General features: G+C 43.6%; 2 protein-coding genes across 3 annotated transcripts in view; both read right to left on the bottom strand.

Annotated features, from left to right (window-relative positions):
* Window positions 1-547: 547 nt before the first annotated feature.
* LOC135494392 (transcription factor RFX4-like) lies at window positions 548-6707 on the bottom strand. Its single transcript, XM_064782313.1, has 11 exons — window positions 6608-6707; window positions 4651-4807; window positions 4000-4185; window positions 3006-3083; window positions 2737-2776; window positions 2408-2521; window positions 2191-2268; window positions 1661-1824; window positions 1305-1405; window positions 814-1017; window positions 548-684 (listed from the first exon to the last, which is right to left on the bottom strand). The coding sequence occupies exons 1-11, from the start codon at window positions 6705-6707 to the stop codon at window positions 548-550; spliced, it is 1359 nt and encodes a 452-aa protein (XP_064638383.1).
* Window positions 6708-10112: 3405 nt separating this feature from the next.
* The window catches only part of LOC135494541 (glutamate receptor-like), a 77581-nt gene continuing 62928 nt past the window's right edge, over window positions 10113-24765 (bottom strand). Inside the window, exons 2-18 of one of the 2 annotated variants that reach the window (XM_064782610.1) lie at window positions 21005-21154; window positions 18819-19067; window positions 17961-18169; window positions 17462-17515; window positions 16963-17124; window positions 16476-16676; window positions 16080-16187; window positions 15636-15743; window positions 14916-15125; window positions 14328-14683; window positions 13965-14163; window positions 13340-13584; window positions 12946-13051; window positions 12452-12605; window positions 11928-12098; window positions 11311-11565; window positions 10113-11033 (exon numbers count right to left, since the gene is read on the bottom strand). In XM_064782610.1, the coding sequence (XP_064638680.1) occupies window positions 11977-12098; window positions 12452-12605; window positions 12946-13051; window positions 13340-13584; window positions 13965-14163; window positions 14328-14683; window positions 14916-15125; window positions 15636-15743; window positions 16080-16187; window positions 16476-16676; window positions 16963-17124; window positions 17462-17515; window positions 17961-18169; window positions 18819-19067; window positions 21005-21154 (2633 nt within the window). In that variant the 3' untranslated portion in view covers window positions 10113-11033; window positions 11311-11565; window positions 11928-11976. The remainder of the gene's footprint in view (window positions 11034-11310; window positions 11566-11927; window positions 12099-12451; window positions 12606-12945; window positions 13052-13339; window positions 13585-13964; window positions 14164-14327; window positions 14684-14915; window positions 15126-15635; window positions 15744-16079; window positions 16188-16475; window positions 16677-16962; window positions 17125-17461; window positions 17516-17960; window positions 18170-18818; window positions 19068-21004; window positions 21155-24765) is intronic. The other variant, XM_064782609.1, reaches the window with a different exon arrangement.

Below are 24765 nucleotides of genomic sequence, written 5' to 3'. Positions count from 1 at the left end.
GTGTAGGCTAATGAAAATCCAGGATTCCTGGACTTTCTGCAAAGGTGTGAGCAGAGTCAGTGCAGCGAGCATCACAGGCTCCAAACACAGCGACCAATATCAGACCTCTGTTACGGAGATTGACACTCACCAAAGGTCTCAGCACTTCTCATCGTTAATTCCTTGATGACCACGTTTGATATGAAACTCCACTTGAGTAGGAGGTCCCTGGCCGTCGCCTTGTATGTGGTATGGTCTTCTGCTTTCTGAAAAACAAATGCAATTCATTTGCTATAAACACAACTCTGTCTGTTTTGATTCCTTGACAAAGCATTGTCCGACTTACTCCCTCACCCAGGATAGCTAAAACCAGCGATACTGCCATGCTAGGTATACATTTGATGTAGATGTCCAATAAAGCGCTATTCATTGGAGCAAACATTTGAGGCTTTCTGACTATTATTGCCCTTATGAATGACATTACTTTGTCTTCAATACAATGGTCCGTGTTACAGCACTACGCAGTTTTTGTCCTTGCGTGTGTATTTCCAAAGCGCGAAGTGATATTTTACGCCATTAAAGTGATGCAGTGTGTTTCTTGACGACCTACTTTCTCAATAAACCTCGCCACTAAACCTCGCACCCACTCAATATATCGGTCTATCGTCGTTTGTTGTTCCATCATCATCTCAAAGTCGTTCAAATCTGAAAAGACGAAAATATTAATCATGTGCACATTATTTCGGAGGAAATCTTAAGATTCCTGCACCTTCTGACTCTGTACCGTTCAAATTCTTTAGACGCCAACCACCCAAGACTCAGGACAATACTCACATTTCCCAATCAGCTTGATTCCCTTGTCTTCGTCCTCCATAAGTAGCCAGCTACACTGCTTGACAATGCTTTCCTTGTCCAACTTCTTCCAGTCCTGCTGCAGCCTCCGGATGGAATCGGAGTTATGGAGGACGGATCGCGCTACTGAGGCCATGTGCGACACCTCTGTCTGTCGAGTAAGACTGGCGGTGAACGTTCGGGCAGCTAGAAGAGAGAGTTATGCTTAGTCTAATATTCAGGTCCAGTAGATCGAGTCCAGTACGGTCGACTGTTTCTTTGGCACAGAAGATACGTTGATACGTTGCACCAGATGTCATTCAGCAGGACAGTCCACTGCACACGGGTGACTACTCAAGTAAAGAAGCTGCATCTACTTACAGCAGCCTAACTACCCTCTTTTCTACTGATCGCTTGCGGCTGGTTGCATACTCTAGGCGAAGTCAGGTGAAACATTCTGCATTCATAGACTGATTAAGTAGTGTCACACGCACCTTGCATCTTTTGCTTCTGTAGTTCGACTGGTTGCTGTGAGAGGGCGTCTTCTAACCACTTGAGGTAGTTTCTGGAGAAGGCTCGGATTGCTTGGAGAAGACTGAAAGAAGAGTTGAATTGAAATCATGGGGACAGAAACAGTTGTGAATGGGTCATCTTCGAATACTCAAATAGCAAAACGAAACTGCTGATATAATCTGATCATCGTTACAGGTTGCACTTGTTTTTTCCGAAGCGTTGGGTCAGATCACAAGACACGCAGATGGGGTTGATGTTAGTGGTGATGGATTAGTGTTGGAAGTGCGGGACTACTGGCGAGGGTTCAGGAGGAATGGGCATGGAATAGGCTTCTTACCTGGCAGGGAGTGGCTGTATGATGCCTGGAATCAGCACGTTGATGATGGACGAATAGAGGATGGTGTCACAGAGGCGAATGACCTTGATGACCTTATCGTGGTAGAGCACACTCGACACGTGGGACGGCAGGGTCGTCCAGAAGTGAGTGATAAAACCCTTCACCTGAAGAGAGAGAGAGAGAAATCGATAAAAGTCTTCGAACTGGCAACAACACTCAGGTTCTTTACAATCAAAGGATTTGAATAATGGTAGTTTCGTCAGTTTAGGAAGAGCACTCTGTATTCTGAGATAGCAAGAACGTGCTCGATTAGTCCGCCATGAGGTCGACCTGTGAAAGCCAAGTGGTGACCAGATCGGAGTACGCTCCAGACGCAACGGTATCGGCCTCGTACCTCCTCTTGGAGGGAGAGAAGATAGGATGACGAATTGACCAATCCGGGAGTTGAGATCGGGGTTGAACGCATAAACCTAGCATCGTGAGTCAAGCTTCCTCTCTAATTGTTGAGGGCGCTTGTACAGCTGTCTTACCTCAGCGAAGTTAGCTCGGAGGACGGTATCTATGATTCGCTGCGAGTGATGGCGGTACATCATAAGGAACACGCCCGTCTGAAAGAGAAAGAAAAGATGAATTTTAGAAAGCAGGTCATTCAACACCTCTAGTCATCCACGGCACGCATCAATGATTGGGGTCATCTGTTTATTAAATTGAATGAATGTAAAGAGTAGAACGTGATATCGCTCTTACCGTATCTTTTATCTGCGCGGGCAACCTCAGGTCATTGATGTTGGGGAATTCTGGTAGGGTTAGGCTGGTCTGTGATGCAGATGGAGTGGACGGGGTAAGGGAGCCGTCAGGACACTGAAGGAGAGGATGAGCGGGGTTAGGTCGACAATAAATTTGTCAATGTTCTCATTAATCCAATGTAACTTGAAAAGAAGTAGCCACGTCCCCAAGAAGGGAATATAGCCGTGGTTCATACTCCATGATCAAGTAAGATCTGCAAGCTAACTTTAAGTGTCGTGTTTTACGTTTGAAATATTGTCTCATCGAGCCGCCTGACGATTTCAACTTACCAATGACTTGCTGAAGGCTGTCTTCGGACTAGCACACAGGCTGAAACAAAATTAGAATAGGTAAACCTTTTCGTCTGAGCTGGTGATCGTAGAGTATACCGATCACAGGAAACGAGAACTCACCGCATACAAATACGATACGCTCAAGTTGTTCAGTGAACAACCGATTTCAGTAGAGGTCATTAGTTTTTGAAGTCATGCACCTTCATCAAACATTTATTTAAACTTTGATGTAATACATTTTAAAATTAAGTTTGAATTGGACTTACGTGTTGACTCGCTGGGCGTTCACCATGACTTCCCTGTAGGGAGAATTCTCTTTGATCTTTATACCATAGTAGTGGTATCTGCAAGATGATTCGAATATCGTCATTTACAGGACTCCTGCGCTACAAGCACTTTTACTAAGAACGTTTTTATAAGGATAACATCACGAGATATACACAATCCACCCACGGTTGCTGAGTTCGGTGTACATGTATATTGAAGAGAAAATGCGAGAAAACAGACATTTTGCCATAAGATCATGCAGAGGTCATTGTGGTCTAACACCTTGCAGCTGACCCAATCATCGAAAGGTTAAGGTAGGACAAAATTATACTTCATTATACCGAGCGAAATGTGTAAATACTATTCATGTCGTTAATATCAGCTCGATACATGTTTTATCATTCACATCTTCCGTGGCATAACATCAGTGACATTACATATCTGATGACACCATCTCTTTGTCTGCAGTCTCGATGATGTAACACATGTGTGGTGTCATTGGAAGGACACTATGCACAGATAGGCGGATTGCATGCATGTACAGGGAGTGGATGATATAGTATCCGTTTAACCACTTGCGATCTTATTGATTGATAACATAGCACAGTATGCCACCTCTGCGGAACTGAACCTTGTAGATTTCGACTTTTACCCCAAAAAAGAAATTGAATACATATGATACTTTCAGCCTGGGAGTCCGATTCAGACAAACACCAGTTAAATACACCTTCCACTCATCGAGAAGGGCTGATAATCAATGCGGTCACAAGGTGATCTCATGCCACTAGCTCAGCGAAGTTGAAATATCGATAATGAGAACCACATGCAAACCGCCGACCCGGAACACCGCTGTCTTGTCGATAGTCGACCTAGAGCTAATCCAAAGAAGTACTTTTTAGAAAAATTCTTATGCTCTTGTACTCGGCTAAAACTCTGTTTTTCGACAGACAAGACTTGGTGCTGCCCCAAGCGGAAGAAAGGAGGTGCACTTACTTTGATTGCCCTCTATTGCCCAACCTCCGAGTCTTAATGTTGGGGAAGACCGTCCGGATGATCTTGCCGAAGCTCGCCTGGTTCATGGGCTCCGTCTCGTTGTCGTGGCAGTGGTCGATGTAGTGACTGTACATGACGCTACGGGGAAGGCTGATACCCTCGTGTTCTTCATAGTTGGTATTTAACCTGAGATGCGAGGACATAAATTAGCAAATAACCAAATGGATTTGAGAATGATTGAACACCAGACTTTTGGTTTAAAGGGAAATCACTCCTTTGACTGAGCTGAAGGGACATTCTTTCTCGCCAGGACTACAAGGAATGATTCCACCACTACATACCCCCCCCCCCTTTACCGTAAGAAGTGCTACCGTTACTAGAGAGAGCATGAATTATCTCAAGGTCATTTCGTTATATTTATCTTGCTCTTCAAGACCGTTATCAGTTTCCTTTCTACTTAAAACTTAGAGGTTCCTAAGCGTCTCTGATAAATAAAGACACGCCAGGGTAGTTGACAAGTGTACTAGCCATTCTGCAGCATTTCATCTTGGCCCGCTGACGTCAGAAGCGTAGCCACAGCCGACCAAGAATCCAATCGTCTCTATTCTAAAGAAACACCCCAGTGCAATGCACTCTGTTGGAAATACATACCATTCTGCAGCATCTGGGCATGGCCCCGTCACGTCAGTGGCGTAACCGCTATCCTCCAGGTCGAGTGCCTCATTGAAGGCAATCTCCATCTTGTCGTAATCAGCCGCCATTTTGCGCATGCTCAGATAGGCAGTTTTCAATTCGCGGATTTCTTGATCTAGAACGAAAGCGAGAAAAATGTATTACCTCCCTGAGCAAAAAAGAATCATGAATTGGTCTAGGCTTCACCGTCTTCCCTACCGCGGCAATCGAAATGCAAGGTCGCGTATGGAAGGATGGAAGGATTTCAAAGGAAAACAATTTTTCCAGCTCCGTTGATTTCGGCTAATCTTCCTCCTCTCGCCAATAAAAGGAATGATCTACGTACGTCAGGTGTTAAATCAGAAAGACGTGTTCGTTCTGAGACTGAGGTGACAACTCAATCCGTTGAGGTGAATGTAGTCCGTATCCTTGCGGCATAAATGCAGTCCTAACCTTCCTATTCGCGATGCGCGCTGAAGCCCCAATCTTGTCTTCTAAATACACTATGACACAGTCGCCAACACAAGGGTATAAATACCAAATAGATAATAGACTACTCTTTGAATAATGCCACCTATGGCGAGTGTCTGCGTAATCTAATGATGTTTGGTATCATCAGAGTAATCATCATTGTCTCCACAACAATGGCCACCACTCTCACCTTGACCAAGTGTTAAGTAACATCCGACATCCAATTGTCGCAAATTATATGTATTCATATGAGCACAATACTAACTGTCATGACTGTGGTCACGTACCCCCTGGTGGGGACAGCTGCTTGGCCAGAGCACCATGGTTTGAAGGCAACAAACCGTGTAAGTACACCGTGCTCGCTCGTGCTGCTGTGGACGTGGGACAAAAGGAAGGTAGAGTGGCAGTATGCCGCAGAGAAACATCAAGTACCAAACAAAGTATAAAAGATGATATATGAGTGTTCTGTAAATATGTAAGATAACTGGAGGTGTCTGGACTTCGCCGGCCAACTCGGAAGCTCTCCGCCGAGCAGTTACGGAGGAGTCATTCGAAAACGATTTTTGGCCAAAATTAGCCCAAAGGCATAAAACAATATACACATGTAGTTCTGGTCACCAATTAAACAATGATTGATAATTTGCACGTGCCCCAATTAACTGCTAATTAACTACCGATGATAAATGGTGATCAATCAATGCAGTAATAATCACCAATCTGTCAGTGTTATTGTTAATGAGCCGCATGTCCAACTACAATAAAGGATCATAAAAGTACGCAAGAAATCCAAGCTGAGTGAGGTTTTAGGCCCGTTGCAAGCGTAATGCCATGCCGCCAACTGTTCATAGCCCGCTGAGTGTGGTTTTAGGCCCGTTGCAAGCGTAATGCCATGCCGCCAACTGTTCATAGTCGGCTGAGTGAGGTTTTAGGCCCGTTGCAAGCGTAATGCCATGCCGCCAACTGTCCATAGTCGGCTGAGTGAGGTTTTAGGCCCGTTGCAAGCGTAATGCCATGCCGCCAACTGTCCATAGTCGGCTGAGTGAGGTTTTAGGCCCGTTGCAAGCGTAATGCCATGCCGCCAACTGTTCATAGCCGGTCGACTACATTGCGGTAATTTGTCTATCTTCCGTTGATTATTCAATCTAACTTTATTTGATAAGAGTTGAAAGAAATTGTACTTCCACACGGCAATCGACAGACCACACTTCATTAATAACGTGTCGCCTTTCCGTCACTTATGTTGTACCCAGGAGAATCAGCATCACTTTCCCGAGACCAAAGCCTGACCGGGGTATGCCCTCTGGAAATCTTGCGCTTATTCTCCAGGGTACATGTACATTGGCAGGTTAGACTGAAATGTCGTTGACTATCTCAACTATTTACCAGTTTCTTGTAGCAGCAGCCTGGTCTGACTGTGGGGCTGCAGCAGCCTCGTCTGACTGCGGGGTTTGGTATCATGACTTACCTAAGCTCCCAGATTTGTGTCTGGCGGCCTGGGCTGGCCTAATTGCGGATGGTGCGATCTCATTAAACATCTCATCGATCATCTCGTAAAGATCAAACATGGTTACTGGTATAAAAAAATAAACACTGCAATAGGCTATGGTCATCCCATTTGGGTCTACACTTAGGCATGCGTCAAACTGACGTCAGAATTCAGACAGAATGGACGTCAGATCTCTGTTACAACAAGACTTACAGGCGGTCTACCTCTATCCAAAAGTATCATCCTTCTACTGTTTTTCAAATAGCATGGAAAGGGGTACGGAATGAAAGACAGTATGCTAAACCGTTTACAAAATGTTTGGAATTGACGAAAATGTATACATTGTCAAGTTTCTATGTGACAAAACGGGTTGTTTTTAAATGATCAAGCTTGTTTTTAAATGAGCCACGCGCCGGAGGCGGTCCAAAAATGGCATACTCCTTAAATAGAGCAAGTTATTTATGACTGTGCTGCGGCGGACTATGATTATAGCTGATTATAGAATATCGATTGGTTTTCAAAACAGCATGCACGAATGCTTGCTATGGATGTACATGTATATACAGACTGTTGGGGGCCAATCGAGATAACTTGACGTACCCTCCGGTAGCAGGGCCATTAAGCTAAGTGAAGTCAATGACAACATCTTAAACACCCTTTTCTCACGGAATTATGACATTTTATGGCGATATGAGCTCTAGATCCATGATTTGGAATTCACCAAATGGGTGCATATCAAAGTTAAAGCCGATATGTGCTATAAAGGCAAAATACTTCGCCTCAGATAACTAAAGTGATGACGACCCCACTCAAGGGAGGAACAGGCGTTTCGGGACACGACATCACATCTTCGGGGCTTGCTTTGGATGTCTACAATTTCATTCTGGGATACATCATCCCCTGCCTTCTGCTCATTGGGATAATGGGAAACAGCGTCTCTCTTGTCATCTTCATTAGGACCAGGAAACGCGCGGATGCAGCGGTACAATACCTCAGCACCCTCGCTATCTCCGACACAGGGTTTATCATCATCCTTGGAATGGCGTTTTGGATGGCGGATGGGCTTGCTTACGTCTCCAATGGCGCTGTGTCCTACGACTTATTAACATATTCAAATGTCACATGTAAGCTGATTGGCTTTGCAAGACACGTGTGGGAAATTGCGTCAGCGTGGGCCATCGTTGCCTTCACTTTGGAGAGGGTTTTTATTGTTTGGTACCCTTTAAGGCGGGCAGACATAACTGCAAGAAAGCGAACCTTTATAATCATCGCAATTTGGGTCATGTCTATCTGTCTGAGTGTCCATCGCTTGGTTTTGAACAACGTCTACATGGAATCGTCCCGACTAGTATGCTATTACAATACACCTCTTTTAGTCACTTTTTGGACCCTTGTTTTTGACGTCACCGTTCATAATTATCTTCCATGTTGTTTGATATTCATTGCAAACATTCTCATTCTCGCTGGAATACGAAGGGCAAAGATATCGCTTGACTCTCATGTAAATTCAAGGAAGGATCACCATAACAGTCGATTAGTTGCCTCTCTGTTGCTAGTCTCGACCTTTTACATCATTTTTATGACACCCGTGAGCATCTCAGGAACTAACCTCTTCTACTACCTAAAATCAACAGCACAATATGATCCTAAATATCATCAACTTCTCTACTTGGTTCACATCTTTCTTGATCAGTACAGCTTGTTGAATTATTGTTCAAATTTCATCATTTATGGCTGCACCCTTCCATTTTACCGGAAGGAAGTCTATCGTCTGCTGTCACTGCGCAAGCGTCAAAATGGTAACAAAAATCAAGGAGCGGTATTGCAATAGACGGGCTAGGGTCGGGGCAAGGGGAGAAAAGTATATTGAAAACAGTTCACACGAAGGCCCCATTTTCCCAAGAAACAACTCGGCATTCAAAATGGACAATGCACGTTTGTCCATTTTAATCTCTTATAAGGAAGGGGAAGCAACATCCGAATGCGATCAGATAACGCTGCCTTGATCGTCTTCGACTAGATCAACTCAAACATCGAGACTGTATAACATAGCTGGAGCAATGAGAAATCTATTGACAGCACGTTTTGCTGAAGCTGACATGCATGCATAAAAACCCTTGCGGCCAAGTTAGATAGCACTAACGCCCATCCCGCCATGTTTTGAACGACCGGTCAGCCATGTTTCAAACGGCCTCAGATATGACAGACTTAACTACCAGCAGGCCGCAGTGGCGCTATGACCGTATTCACCAACAGAGAACTGCATGTGGAACGATGATAGGCATACATTATTACAATGACTGATCTCGCTCGAGTCACTTGATCACATTGTTCCTCAATATACGCATGGTTTTGATACAAACAAAGTGGGAAATTGTTTTGCATCTTCAAAATTTGAAAAATAGCTGCGTGCTCTTATAATCATCAGAGGGTGTCATGTTCCTCTCCTGATTATGTATCTTATGAATTCACTTTGCCAATATTGTAGAAGGGTAATTTTTAAACGCCACTTTGAAACTGAAAATGGTACAGATGGCACAAAAGACACCAAAGTAAAGCTTGTACGTGAAATGAAAATCTGAAAAATATGATCGTCTTCAACAATAGTTTCGTGGCGTAGAGGGTAAGATGGCAAGGGTCAAGTGTCGAGGGTCCCGAGTTCGAACCTGCTTGAGGAACGATTTTTTTCTCATTTTTTCTTCACCCGAGAGCTTCTCTGTGACCTGTCTCGTCAATGAACTTGTTGATTGTGCAGTCAAGTGAGACCAGGCGCTGGATGTCTATCAGGCTTCCAGTGCAGTTGGTCGTTTGGTGGTCGGGCGTTTGTGTTTTCTAACATGGCCGTAAGGGCTTTATTCATGCATGTCGTTCATTTTACTCCATGTTTATATTCAGAACTTCTCAACCTTACCTTGGGTTTTGCATATGATGTGGTCATCGTCACGTGTTCTGCATTGCCTGTGCGTCAAAATATCGTGACGTCACGCACCTGCTCGCGGTCCGTTATGAACGACGTCGTGACGTCACCAACAGGCCGCGGTCTGGTCTCCCGAAGAATCTTTGAGAAACCCGCGGGAAATGCTCTTTTGACAAAATCAGCTACGCAGGCGATCCACCACCTTCCTGAAACGTTTCTAGAACGTCTCGGGTATATTCTCTGGCTCAGCTCAGATACCTTTGTGCCGAAACAGCCAAGACATTGGTAAAATAACTTGCCTACACTACACCGTTACGACGGCGGCGTTTCTACCTCCGATAACTTAAACGTAAGAGAAGCCAACTACCCTGTACATCAAAATCTAGTACCCTCGACCGACTAAGCTGGGAGCACACACATCATGTCACAGAGGCTCTCCGCATGACCTCGCATACATCTATACCTGTGTGCTCCAAGCGTTCAGTTATAGCTAAGTGTTTATTTTTTGTATGTTCACAGACCGGTCTACACTGGACATCTATTTGCTTGTTCATAGAGACAAAGAAATTGATAAAAACCTAATTCTATACTTTTATTCAATATAAAACATACAAAATTTCCATTGCAACAACACATCTTTTGTCTCAATATCATAGAAGATTGATGACTTTCGGAATTCAACAAACTTTATCGAGTGACGTATCAGCACAACGCCTTTGTAATGTGCTGTCGCCTTTCGACAAACAGGGACCGATCCCCGTCTCCAAGTCCTGACGTAGCTTGTTGTCGTTAGAGATACAGATGGTTGCTCCACCTATAAAACCAAATAGCAACTTTTGCGCCGATGCGGCATATATGAGAACAATGACCTAGTAAGTGATATGAAGCGTGGAAAATGCTGGCAGAACACAGCATGATCATCTCTGATCTTGCCAGTTGCAGACTCGTTGCCTCATGTTCAGGTCTGTACACATAAAGATGATCATCGGCACCTTGTTGAGAGAAAGACAATGCAAGTTAATAAAACACCAACCGTAAGTTCGATGACGCACCACAGTCCTGCAGACACGACGCGAGGCATTAATTTCCCTTCATACAACATTGCTACATTGTACCTCCGTTCGGATTTGGACTGACTAATGCTTTACCTTGTTAGGCCCTTTTGCCTCTTATTACTTAGGCTGTCTATATTTTAAAAATAAATCACACAAAGTTTGCCCGAAATCACAATCACAATCAGTACAGCGACGCTTCGACCTGACGTATAACTCAAGAATATTCCTGAAGTTGGCGCGAGTGAGTTTACGGGTGATGCGCGAGAAGTCATCATCACTGAGGCCGGGAAAAATGGCATACAATCATGTAACAGCCAACTTCAGATCAATACAATTGCGTTATCTGCCAATAGGATTGTTCACAGCTACGTTTTCTCGCACACCATCATCTTGTCAACAGGTTCCCAGGCTTCCAAGTGTAATCTAAAGCTCCCTGAAAAAAAGAAATCTTCATTTTTCAATTATATTGTATTGCACGTACTTACTGTCTCTGGTGTTCAAAACAACAGACTGCGAAACTCGCATGAAGACCCTTCTATTACCTTTGTTTCTTTGATACAGGTATAATTTGACTGAAAGTATCTGAAACAAGCGCCAATGAGCTAGATATAAGAGATAATTGGGAAGCCAATCAGCGACTTAAATCTGGCCCCCTGCCACCTGGCTTTGGTTGCCCTATCATGCCTGTTCGAGTATGATTTGAGACGTACCTCCAGACCCACCTCAGCCGACCCAATGACGTTATATCCGAAGACCAAGGACAGTTACCGAAGCTGATCCGAATCGTGAATTCAAAACAAAATTAAAGACTGAGGTAGTAGCAGCAAATCATTGTTCTATTTTTAGACTTGAAGTTCCCTACTTGGCGATAGAGGTGTGGATGAGGGTCAAACCTCGGTGTGACTCTGGATGTGTGTATCGTTTGGGTCATACGTCACAAGTGGCGCTGGCGCTGTATATGTGTACTGCAAGGAAAGCAACGAAGATGGTCATGCGGCGTAATGCATCGCACTGTGTATTGACCCGACTACTGTGAAGCCAGTGTGACAGAGCTCTACACTCAAGTTATCTGAGGAATTATAAGGTCACCCTAAAGGCATTGTCTCTACCACTATCCATCCCTAATAAATAACTGAAAATGCGAGGAATACAGTTTTCCATCGGGACTAAGTCCCAATTCCATATTAGCTCATCTCCCGCCGCCCGGTCCAATAGGCAAAATCTTTGGCGTCATTCGGACGTTGCTGGTTTTCGAGCATGGTGTGTTCCTGTTATGGGCCAATGGAGTGGGCGGACAAGCAGGATTCCACGTGTATCTAGTACTTACGGTTGCTTCGTACTTCCCAATATATCTATCTACGCACTCCCTGTGGTTGTTACGTTCCATTGCCATTGGAGGTGGGGGCGAATGCGAATGATGCATGTGTTGACAATGCTCGTCCACCCCTCCACGTATCCTGAAGCCCGCTTTGGATCGGATAGCTTGGCTGAGCGTGGTCTGAAAACAAATAATTCATATACTTCGAAGGCAGAATCCAGGGTCAGATCCGGTCATTATTGTCCAACCAAAAGCCAGTGTCAAATTCTCTGCCTCTGGTGCGCTCATCACGACACTTCATTTGGAGGTTACCTTCAGTTAATTTTGATTTCCAAAATGCGAGGTTGATGGGATGGTCAAACCAACTGGTAGCAGTGCACTTGGAGGGATCGTGCCTCTTTAAATCTATCTCTCCAGCAAGGAGGACACTTCTAACCAAGCTCAATGAGGCAGTGTCGTTTGTTTTCTAGAATATAATAGATGTCTTCGTTCGTGTAAACGGAATAAAAAAAGCTATTTCAAAATACACTAACTCTGCAATAAGGTTACCTTCTTCTTCTGAGCTTCTTTCTTTGATTTGTAGAGGAATTCCAGCAGCGAGACGGCCATCGCCACTCCCAGGCCACCTATTAGGATGTAGAACACCCCAGCTAAGTTACTGAGGCTGAGCGAGCTCTGTTTAGAGTCCTAGAGAAGAGAAAAGATTGGTATAAGGACTACTCGCTCTAGATCTTTTATCAGCATACAAACTATAGGATGTCCAATTATTGATCAGAATAGGTCCATTTGATGCTTGAACGACCAGCAGAGGACACCTTTCTTCAAAAGAAGTGCATAGTGAGATACATCGTGAACCACTCTTCTAGTTACTTTGAGCGATGGAGCAACACACCCTCCCCTCCACCAGAAAAACGTGTGGTTTTGACCAACGTCTAAAGAGGGTAGTAAGCCCACTTCTCTAATTCACCCTATGTGGTGGTACACGTTGGTGCTTATATCCTGCGTTAACTTTGAGATTTGATCTTACCGTTTTATCACGAACACACTCACTCTTATCATACCACCACTTCTTCTGTAAGGTAGTGAGCGTCTCTTCCTCGCGAAGTTTCAATACTGCTAGATTTACGTCAGCTCTGCAGGGGAAAAGCAATCATCAGGGCATTATTATAACTATGATTTCAATGATTAGTAAAGGACCTTGTAAACTTCCTGATTTCAATCCAACTAACACGTCTTCTGTTCCTCTCTTACCGCGGCGCATCTGTGATCTGTCTCGTGAAAGCAGTTAGAGAGGAGGCAAGTCGGTCGTTTGTCTTGCCTAACTTGGCCGCTGAGGATTTTTGCCAAACGTTGCCCTTTAAACGACCAACAGATCGTGCCAACGGGAGGTCAGTGACTTAGTCAGTTTTCTAGCGATTTACCTTATATCGGAGTTTAAGGGCGTTGCGACTCCATATCCTTTCGAATCTAAATTATCACCCACTTTCATGGTGTTACAGGGCTTCCTCTGATTTGTGAATTCATTCATGGTGGACTCCGTGAGAAATGCAAATTTTCCTTTTGAACTCCTGACTCGTTCTACTCCTTCTCTTTTCGACTTGACGAAGACAGACGGGTCCTCCATCATCCGTTGTCCCATGCCTTTATATACACTGATTTTAGAAGACTGAAAGCGGAGGAAAGATTTAACAGCAACTTGTTGTAAACCAATTTCTATCGGGAAACGCTTACAACTCAAGTCCTACTGTGTCGGGATTCAAAATGCCCTGTAGTGAATGATCGAACCCATCGAACATTAAAGTTCCTTAGAAATCTGATATGCCTTTTTTTCATGAAAAAGAAATCAATCACTGCTCGAAAAACAAGTCTTTTTGATGTCAGAACGAGACAGATTATCTGTATTCTCGACTCAAGCACACTTTGTCACACACAGGTCAGCAATGCACTGGTACCTGAACAATACGATGGTAGTTCTTTATTTTGACCCCGCACCGACGATTGGAGAGGCTTGTTCTTTTTACGTAACGTTACATCCCCCACACCTACCTCGAAAAATGATCTTGTGGAGCCAGAATCGATAGTTCCATATTTAATCTCATTTTGACCAGCTAATTCTTCTACGGAGTTGATAGGTGTGAGCATACGTTCTATGGTGAGGAAGGCGGCTAGATTGGCCGTGTAGGATGATATGAGGATGAGACAGAAGAGAGACCACACACTGGCCACCACTCGGCCTGACATTGACCTGTGAGAAAGAAGAGGTTGCTAGATTGGGGGCAGGACGAACATGAAACAGAAGAGCGACAACACGTTGGCCATTTGGATCCCTTCTGTTTAAGTATGGTTGATTTTATGTTTGTGTTATCAGGAACTTGATGAGGAGTGATGCGATTAAAATACGTTACATACCTGGGTGAATTGTCGCCTCCTTGCTGCATAAAAGCTCCCAGTGCATACCACAAGCTGTTCCCAAATCCAAACTCATTGAACAAAGACTGAGAAAAGAGAGCCTTTTCCACGACCCATTCGCTGGGGCTCACACGACTAACGAAGAAAAGAATCAAACTAACAACAACAGCAGCGAGGAAGACACAGCACCATACCCTCGGGGCCAGGGGAGCAAGGAAGGAGAAGACACCTGGTTTTTGTTTGTCAGGTTTCTTGATCATAATACTGATGCCGAGGTTCATGAAGGGTTTACTGAAGTCCACCACTCGCTCTCGCTTTGATGTTATAGTCAATGGAGCTATCACCAAGTCCGCCTCCTGCAAAAAAAGAAACTTTATAAATCAGCATATTGCTGCTATTACTGCAAGAAATTTTAAAACGGCCACATATTTTTTTCAAGACCCGCAAGAAGCTTCAAGAACTGCTCTCCAAAGGCGGGATGCCACCCCTGAGACCACGCTCCACGCATCTGCTGTTTGTTGCACTGCAATAATTGTGAGTAGCCTAACACCGGAGCGGTATACAAATGTATAAGTTAGCTGAACGTACGTGTCTTGTCAACTCCCCTATCATCCCTGTCCAGGATCCGTTCTCCAGTAAGCCATACTTGTGATCCTTCACAATCTGAATCTGGTAGGAAAACTTGCCCATTTCAGAAATATGCTGCGCGAGGTCCTTACAATAACCCTCGAAACGGTCGTTGCCAACCAGGGGAATGCCATCTTCCGAGTCGGTCTTTTTGTACAGAAAAGGCTCCACCTGCAGAGATGAAAATACAAGATCAGAATGCTCCTGATGGAGAATCTATTCGAATGCTGCAGCACCAAGTGCTACTTTCAATTTACGGACTGTGTGGACGACGTCCAACCTTTTGTTGACGATTCTCTCGACGCGTTGGTTGGTAAGATTGCAAGGGCAAAGGTCAACCAGATCACGAATATGGTCAGTATTGCTGGCTCCAGTGACTTTAAGGAGACCGTGGTGTTGAAAGACGAGGTAAGAGACAAGATGCAAACAACAAACCAGTTCCCTATGGAGGCAATGAATGACATAGGTCATTGTTAGCCTGCGGAATGTCCATGTATAGATCGTCTGAGGCTGCTATGAGGAACTTGACTCTGGACATTGTATTCTTTGAAATAACAGCATGATGCTTGACCAAGCGTGGCTGCAACAGACCGATGCCCCTGATTCACGCTCTCTCCACTTGGAGCATGTGCTTAGTAAGTGACAGCCCAAACGTTCTGAATGGGTGGTTTCTGGACCTACCAAAATGCTCGTAACGCGTTTAGTTTTGTTTTCGGACACATCCGTTATGTTCTCAAACAGTTCAATTCCAGTGACCACCAGACCATCAGGTTTCGACCAGTTTCCAACCTTTGAAGGAAAAGACAAAGTGTTACACCAGAACTTAATAAAGAATTAAAGTAGCACTGTACAGAAAAAAACATTCAATTGCTCAGGGAAAGCTGCTCTGTGGAGAGAAACAATAAAAGCTCAACTGTGTTCAATCTTTGCCATTTTCAAAATAAAACGGCCTCGGCAAAATATTTTTTTCACAACAACAATTCATCGAATCAGACTGCGTATCAGAGTCGAAAGATATAATTCATCGAATCAGATTGCGTATCAGAGTCGAAAGATATAATTTGTCGAAAAGCATTAGATGATGACTTGGTGTTACTGTATCATGGTGTTTTTGACCATACGTACCTTGACCATCCCCACTCGCTGCTGCATGGACCATATATCAAGCTGGTATTCTTTCCGGTGTCCCTTTGAATCAAAGGCGACGTTGCCTGTCAGACCATTATAGCGGACCTGCAGTGAAACATGACTTGTGTCGAAACCTGAGCTCAGCTTGAATTTCGTGCACGATATGAATGCACAGGAGTACCAATGTAACGTTGTCCAATGTCCACATATCTTAGTGGTTCCTTACATTACACAGCCATACTCTATAGGGTAACACAAAAACTTGTTTCCAGCGTTCTCGTGGCTAACATTAACCCCAGGTAAACTCAACAAGTATGATCGCAAGGTGATTGGATATAGGTGATTCCATGATACAATGTAATTGGCCCATTCTGTACCTTACCCGCTACCTACCCTTTGCATGGCATTAGTGATCCCATCACCATGTTTCCACGGCACCACCGGATCGCTTGAGCACTGTATGCCACGGCTGTCGTTGTTGTACACCTGTTTATGTCGAAAGGTATAACGGAACACCTCCCGGTTCTCATTGCGCATGTCATCCAAAGCTCCACCAATCACATGGACGGCATCGTAGGTGAGCGCAGCCTCGTACTAGAAATATGGAAACAGGTGGTGACGAGAAAATTTATCTAGCCCCAAATGAAGAATTCGCGTCTTACTTAGTGTTCAGCAATCTAGAAAGTGGACTCCAGTCTGACCACACGGTGACACATCATATTCCCTCTTCAAGTTTCACTTTCTGAGTCAGTGATCCGTAGTTCAAGATAATTTGTTGCGCAGTAACATGACTTAAACTTAACCAGTGCGTGCGCTTTACGTGACCTACAAGAGCAGTCTCCCTCCCACCAAAAGTATTCTATGTTGAACCCAGACTTACGCTTATAGTTTCCTTGCCCGCCCCCGGCCAGATTTTCTGGTCAAGATTCTTCCAATCACTGAGGAATATTTTCAGGTTCAGATCGTCTAGGTCAAGCAGCTGGAAGCCTGTTACGTTTACACCACTGTACAGAAAACCTTCAAAGTCGAAGGCTTTTACATTCTGGAAAACAAAATGTATTTCTAGTATCTCGAAAAGATAATCTGTCTATCTATCTATGATATACAATGCGCAATAGTACAGTGTGGGCGATCCTGATTGATCCCGCCCGTGCTACATCCGATAAAATCGTCTTTAAATTGAATTACAGTAATCGCAAATTCAAGTTAGCCTGTGAAATTTGTATCGAAATGAAAGTGAACAGAAGGTTGTTTAAATCCTCGCTTTAAGTGAGTTAAAAGTTCCTCTCATACCACAATAACGCCATGAACATACAAACTCGGTTTGTGGGAGAAAAGCCAAAAGAATTCGACTATAATTGTTTCCATGTTAAACGTACCAGTCCAGCGATGAGGTAGTGGTATCTGGCCCGATTCATCCCCATCTGCCGAATCTGAAAGAAGAGTTATGCTCTTCACCATATCAGTATCGAAGCTACTTTGTACAACAGATTCCCGTGAGCTTATTAATTAAAAATATCTCAACGTGGACTCGAGGAAGTCTAGGGCGAAAACGTGGACTCGAGGAAGTCTAGGGCGAAAACGTGGACTCGAGGAAGTCTAGGGCGAAAACATGGACTCGAGGAAGTCTAGGGCGAAAACGTGGACTCGAGGAAGTCTATGGAGAAAACGTGTCCCGTGTCAATATTGTCAATATTGCCCTGAAGACTCTTCTGGTATTAGCCGTTCAGTTTGTTTATCTTGGGAAGTTTTCCTGCCCCCTGATGAAAAAAAGATACAACATTCCTCTGCGATGCTTTTGGAAACTAGACAGGTCTCGTAGAATATGATGTGTACAACAAATAAATTTCAAAAATGTATATAGCACGGCGCATGTACCTGCCTGAGTATGGACTGTGTAGCATTCTCGGTGGCAAAGTCCAAGATTATGTGTTTCTCTTCCTCGGAACTTTCCATGTGGTCCATCTGGCGGAGGAGGCTGTAAGCGTCAAACGGTTCAGGCACGTGACGCACGTCAATATCAATATGGTTGTCACCTCCATCATGCTCATGAATGAGGCGTAGAAGTTCCTCAATACGCATCAGACCTGAGGATGTAGACAGATATACATAATCTAGCTATCGACAGACAGAGTTAGGAGCGTGTAATGAGCCCGTACAAGTACCCTATCTTCCCAATGATATTTTAAGATTGAATATCCTTGGTACTCAAGTCAGTTTCAACGTTGTCGAAAACAACTCTTGTTGAAATATTGCCCAATCTCTTCATTTATCATAAGCCACCTGGGATTCTACTGATGTTCATACGCAGTGTTCTAGCGCGTGTGGTCAAGGGTTTGCAATAGAGCGTCTGTATCAAACCCGTGAATTTCAAGTTGAAAACAACTAAATATCAAGTGAAGCCATATCTCGCGGTGGTGATGACTACAGTCAACGTGGTCAGCGTGAACACATGAATAAAACCGTCACTCCCATGTATTTTGCATGCTTAGCTGTCATCATTTGTAAGATAACTCAGAAGTAACATGTTTCTATGACGATACTGTCAGCCACAACATCATTTGACTTGCATGTCTTTAGCTGATGTGTTATGATAACATCATCGGCAATGACTGATGATGATTTATCCATCAGAGAGAAAGTTATCTGTAAATAATTTGCAGCAAAGCTTGTGCGTTTTACTGAACTCACTTTGTGGCAAGGATAAGAATGATCATATATGGTACATGTAGTTACCTTCTTTAGTATCATAAAGATAATGAATAGAAGTCCACCTATAGAAGGCAATCAGATCCACCAGGGCCTGGGTGAACTGTGGCCTTAGATGCAGGATGTATCTCTGGCGGTGAGGGTTGATGTTAGTGGCCATCCCAGACGTGATGTAGGGCATCTTAAAGTTCATGCTATAGGACTGGACCACGTTGAGGGATTTAATTCTGTTGGGGCCGAGCACCAGGAAGACACCATCTGCCATGATGTCACAGACTGAAAAGAACGGTGTTGAATTAGACGATGCTTCTGAAACAGTTCCAATATTTCACTTCCATCATGCACAATCGGCCATGTGGATAGTTCAATCTTAGTACGAGGCAGGGACATCATGACACAGCCAATCACCTTGATAGAACAAAATTATTCGGAGCCTACAGGAAACTCTTTCACCCAGAATCGAACCAACAGGTATAGCGGCTTTATATATTTCTACCTCGGATGACGGCTGTCTGTGATAACCGATGTCAGCGGCGAATGATTATTGGTGTACGCGGCGGAGTAATTTCCTTTGTTGGATGGGATGGCGTCTTGCCCACCTGTACAATGGCCGGCGATTATAGCCGCACCTGCTTGGAATGAGGAGGAAGATTGAACCAGTTGGTGGCGGAAGCGATCGAGAATGACCCGCGATTTATAGCAATGCATCTAGGTTTAGCTTGGCGTTCACGATTGACTCGTTTGTGGACAACTCATCTTGACTGAAACAATGTTGTTGATATCTGAATAATTTCATCTTACACGTTGCATCAGAGTCTATCAAATTCATTAAGCGTGTAAAACGAAAATGAATAACGTATTCGATCCCAAATCAAAAATCCCAATAAGCTGCTTGTAAGGTGCTTAGCTAAGATCTTAAGTAAGATTTTTACACGAATCCTGTCAAGATTTTACGCATGAGCTTACATGCACAGACTAACTTATTTTGAAAAAATTCAAATCTGACAGATGAAACAATTTATGAACTTAGTTTTTGAACTTATAAATAAGTTAAACAATTTTGGCAGGAAAACCTAATCATGCATTTTTCCCCGGATTTTCAACTTCACTAACGCGACCTCCCCGGTAACGCGACCATTCAACCTCGGTCCAATGAGTGGTCGTGTTACCGGGATTCAACTTAATTTGAACCAAAAAGGATCTTATCCGAGAATCTTTGAAATATCACCATGATTTTTTCGACTTGCACCCCGTTATACCAAATGTGCTCATCACCACAAACAGGATAGCACAAACAAGTCAGCGACATTCGCGATATCTCTGATACCTTTCTCTGAGCACCTTTCAAGAAACGAAATCATCGACTTTCAATTTTAATCAACAATTCAAGGCAGACGAGAATCGAGATTGATCTACTCCGATGATAATTGAGTGATCAATTTTCACTGTCTAATGATTCCAATGATTAATTACACAATCAATCTTGAACACTCCAACTTGTCAAGCGAATGAAATCCAAACCAACAATTTCATCAAAGAAATGCGTAGAGAAACAAAACTATTTCTGAAAGAAGCGAAAATCTTTTCTAACGAAATCCAATTCTTTTCTCGAAGTGGCATCACAGGACCTTCAATCAATGACAAAATGACAGTGCCGTGTCGTGCGTACTGACACATGAATCACAGCCTCCCCAGGCGGGCTATCAATCATTTAGTGTCTAACTGATGGATGGGCTTCCACTAAGACATCTCAATGCAGCTGAGGTGATGTACATGGTATACATCTGTTACAATACCGTACAATTTGCATCAATTTCTTGTGCTAGAAACATTCGATGTGACTTTTCAGGGGTTTTTGTTTTTGTTTGTTGATTTGATGAAACTTGAATCCCATTTGACCTCCCATTTCCTTGAATCGATCATCTCACGAAATCCCCGAGAAGTCTCAAGGTTGTCCTCCATCGATGTCTAACTATTCAGTTGGTCTTTGCAAGTGCCGCTAGACACTTACCTAGCATGAGCAATGAGGAGGGCACGTGTTTGGAAAAGAGATATCTGATTTTGTGACAGGTACAATATGCTGCCATTACATGCCACTGACCAGTACGAGGTGCAGCATCAGCCACGTAGGGAATTATAGGCACATGCTTTGAATTACGGTGTAGGTTCTTTTTTAGGTTCTTTCTTTTTTCTTGAAGAAAATGGTAACTCACTTGCTCTACTGAGCTGTAGACTATCTGATGCTTTTATCAATTTGATGAGAGGTCGGAACTTGTAGGGAGCGGTATCTTTATGTTTTTCTACGGCATACTTGAAGGCTGTGAGGATTTCCTTGGATTCCAGACTGTCGTCAAAAATAGCTCCTGCAAAGAGAAACATTTGGGAATTGTCAAAGTTTTTCTTTTCGTTAATTTATTTGCAATGAAAAAACCTCACATCACTGGTTACTTCCAAAATGCCACTTGGAAGATGATGAATGATTTAGGTTATGACAAAGCAGACGACCCTCTTTTTGCTGTTACTACAGATTTTCAAACAATGTCAGATATCCTGCTACTCATCTTTCGGGTCGGCGACAACGTGCTGAGTTTCTTGGTCATGAATCTACCAACGAATCATTCTAACATCATCTGCAACTACCTGAAAGTCTTATCAATAACTGTTGTCACTATTCGTCGCATTTCAATTGCACCTTTGGCACCAGCTCACTGTTACAGCAGTCCAAAATGCTGCAAGCCCTAACAGGTCGAATGAATATAGCGATACCTTTATGTTTATTGCTTTATGATATTGGTCGCCTATGATGGTAGAGCATACCCTCAGAAGGATCAAAGAAGAAGCCATAGTCGTCTTATTCCGTTGGATGATGAGCAGTCCTAGTTATGACAAACAAGCTAGGAAGCCTGCACAGTTCGACTTAATATGATGATTCCTTCATGTTTAACCTGATCCTTTACGATATTAGATGTTTCTGATGGTAAGCGCATACCATACCTTCAGAAAGATAAGAAGCCATGTTGATGTCATTACTTGAAAAGGTGCGCAGTCCTAGTCGCGCCTGACATCCTGGGAAGCCTCCGTAAATAATATCTTGCATTATAAAGGTAGATTGTAAAAGGTATTGAATTGAGCTTTTGCGCATCTTTTGGTTATTGGCTGCAGCTAGCGTTCATACATGACTGTCCGCAGCTCTGGCTGCTTGCAGGTTGGTACCAAAAATGAAAGCTGGTGCCATATAAACCCCTTACTAAGTGGACAAACCTCTTTTTCCTCAGAATCTTCTCTGATACCATAGCCACGCTCCTCGTATCAACTTACCTCACAAATCCTCCCAGCACTGCGAAGCCATAGTTTCATCTAATTTTGTTAGATTGGACGTTCCATCGCCAAGAGATTTGTCTCGAAACCTTACAAGAAGAGACCGACTTAACGACTGACATACGTCTCTTGACTTTCAAATTTGCTTCATTCAATTACGGAACGGAAATCGAACTTGGGTTGCCGTCCCCTGTGGCTGAAGGGTCGATGTCGGTGTTCGCGGTGACTTGGGAAGAGACTGTCCCAGCATGCTCACGAGAATACATTTGTAATGAGATTTGGTCTATGTCATATTCTCTTGTGACAAGACATCCACAGATTGATAAAGCATAGCACATATAAGTCGCAGGTGTATCGTTTGGAGCTTATACAGACATCAGTACAATCACAGTAACTATAAGAGGGAAGGTTCATCTTTTTTTCTATCTGCCCATACCCAGTTAAGTACCACAATTACGGCCATTTCTATACATTCATTCATTTCTTAATCATCTACTGGAACTCACCCCAAAATAGGTCAACCTGGATAGTTCATATCTGGTTAACATGACAGTGACGCAGGGCTCGATACTTTTGGCACAACCGGAATACTCCTAACATCACCTTTCAGACTTCACTGGTTTGAAAAGATGCTTACTTCAGTCTTCTAAGTGCAATATATGGCCTTTCACTGACTTTCCCATCTCCTTTCAATTTACATTTGATATAAATACCCATGTAGCTTTGTACACAACTAATCGCCCCCTCCCCCCAGCTTGTCCAATAAACAAGACCCACTACTAACTATACAGTCAAGCGCTTCGTGTTGCAATGAACTCATCCCTATGTAGTGTCCTGATAAAAGAATCTGACAGGCTAGAGATGAAACGCCTAAGCCTCTGAACAATAACAAGAAAAATGACTTTTTGTAAAAGCGATCTCCATTGGCAGCTGTCGCCTGCCGAGACAGGGAATCGTTCACCAGGAGCAGACGACACAAGTTTTCCCTTAGTAATCAATCATAGAGCGATTCAGCGCTTTACATCGGTATCATAATGGAACGCGCGTGCTATTCATCGGTTAAGTATCGTATACGATATCCTGTTAGAAATCATTCTGGTATTCACAGCACCATTCAACTAATAGTGCCGCTTTGATTGCGATGTTTGTGCTGTCATAGGGAGGATGAACATCGTGGTGGTGAGCGTAGGAAGAGGATGATAGAATTAGGAAACGACGCTTGTCGTTTTTTAGTAGAAATATCACACGAACCATCTTGACTCTCATGTGTTTGCGTCACCACTATCGAGCTCTACAAACCCATGACGAATTCCACAGATTTAAGTGTTTTCTCGAACGGTACGCTCTCAGCGCGTGCCCCAATCACAGCGCTGATATGAAAATTTAAAGAGGGCAAGGGCAACGCTGATGGCAGGTGTTAAACCTCGTCGCCTGTTTTGGCAACGCTCCAACTTATGCAAGTGTTGTTGCATTTTTAGAATCCGCTTAATGGGCACAGGGTTGTAGACTGTCGGATACTACTGCACTTACCGAGATCGTTAGATGTTTTGTTTGGTCAAAAATTGAGGCTACTTGCCTGGGCTATGAAACAGCTTCTGAGGCGGAAAATGTCTCTAAACATTGCGGGCCAATTTGCACACGGACATCGCATTGTCTTTGCCTGGAAACCCACGCCACCGCAGTTAAAAGGCGACGTTTACAGGCCAAACTATTTCGCTGAATCATACTTTTGAAAACTTATAGTTCAATGGAGTCTACTGAAACGATTGACGAAGTGTGTATACAATGTACCATTGAGCCGGAATGGTTGAACATAGCTGGTCCAAGTTCCTTGGACTAAATTGATAATGGTCTGTGATATCTCTGTCAGAGCTGAAATGATGGACATGTGGCTAGTCGAAATTCCTTAGCCTAAATTGAAAGTTATGCCAGTGACATCCCTGTCTAATCGGGTATAAGATTATTCTCAAAGTACTTACATGAGTCATTCATCTGATAGGCAATCGCGTGCTGGGAGGCCAATTGAACACACGGCGTGGCGTCTAATCAGTGACTTATTGAAAGACTCAAAGATTTATCGCGTGCGTTTTACAAAGTTGCAAATCGAAATAATCTACTTTTGCTTGATTAAGCAAATGTCTTATAGACTGGAGTGGATCAAAGAGAAGAGCAAGAATAGTGATTCTTGTCCCTGGAACTGGTCTCAATCTTAACCGTATCTACGTTACAAATAATGTGTCTTAATGTTACCAGGTCAAATAAAACTGTCATGCTACTGACACGGAAATATATCCCGCACAGTGAACAGCATACAGCGTAAACTGTGAGATCTGGCGTCAACACCAATCTCATCCGAAGGCAGCCTCCGTGCTTATCACCAGTCACGAGGATAGCAATAGCCTGGGTGAGATTAGCGGCTATCTATCAACAAGTGGTCATGATAATAAACCGGCGAAACGACCAGATAACGCGCAGTCAGAACGCTTATGCGTATCATAGATTGACAATAATTGCACGCAGTGATGCCGATAATCAAACGTAGCCGGATACAATGACAAGTTTGGGTGCAGGGTATGATCATGATAATAATGAAAATTTCGACATCTGTGCAGGGATGATAAGATAAGAAGATAAGGAAGAAGAAAAAAAAACTGCG

The sequence above is a fragment of the Lineus longissimus genome, chromosome 10 (assembly GCF_910592395.1).
Source record: "Lineus longissimus chromosome 10, tnLinLong1.2, whole genome shotgun sequence".
Taxonomy (NCBI): Eukaryota; Metazoa; Nemertea; class Pilidiophora; order Heteronemertea; family Lineidae; genus Lineus; species Lineus longissimus.
This window is presented reverse-complemented; position numbering and strand designations above follow the sequence as displayed.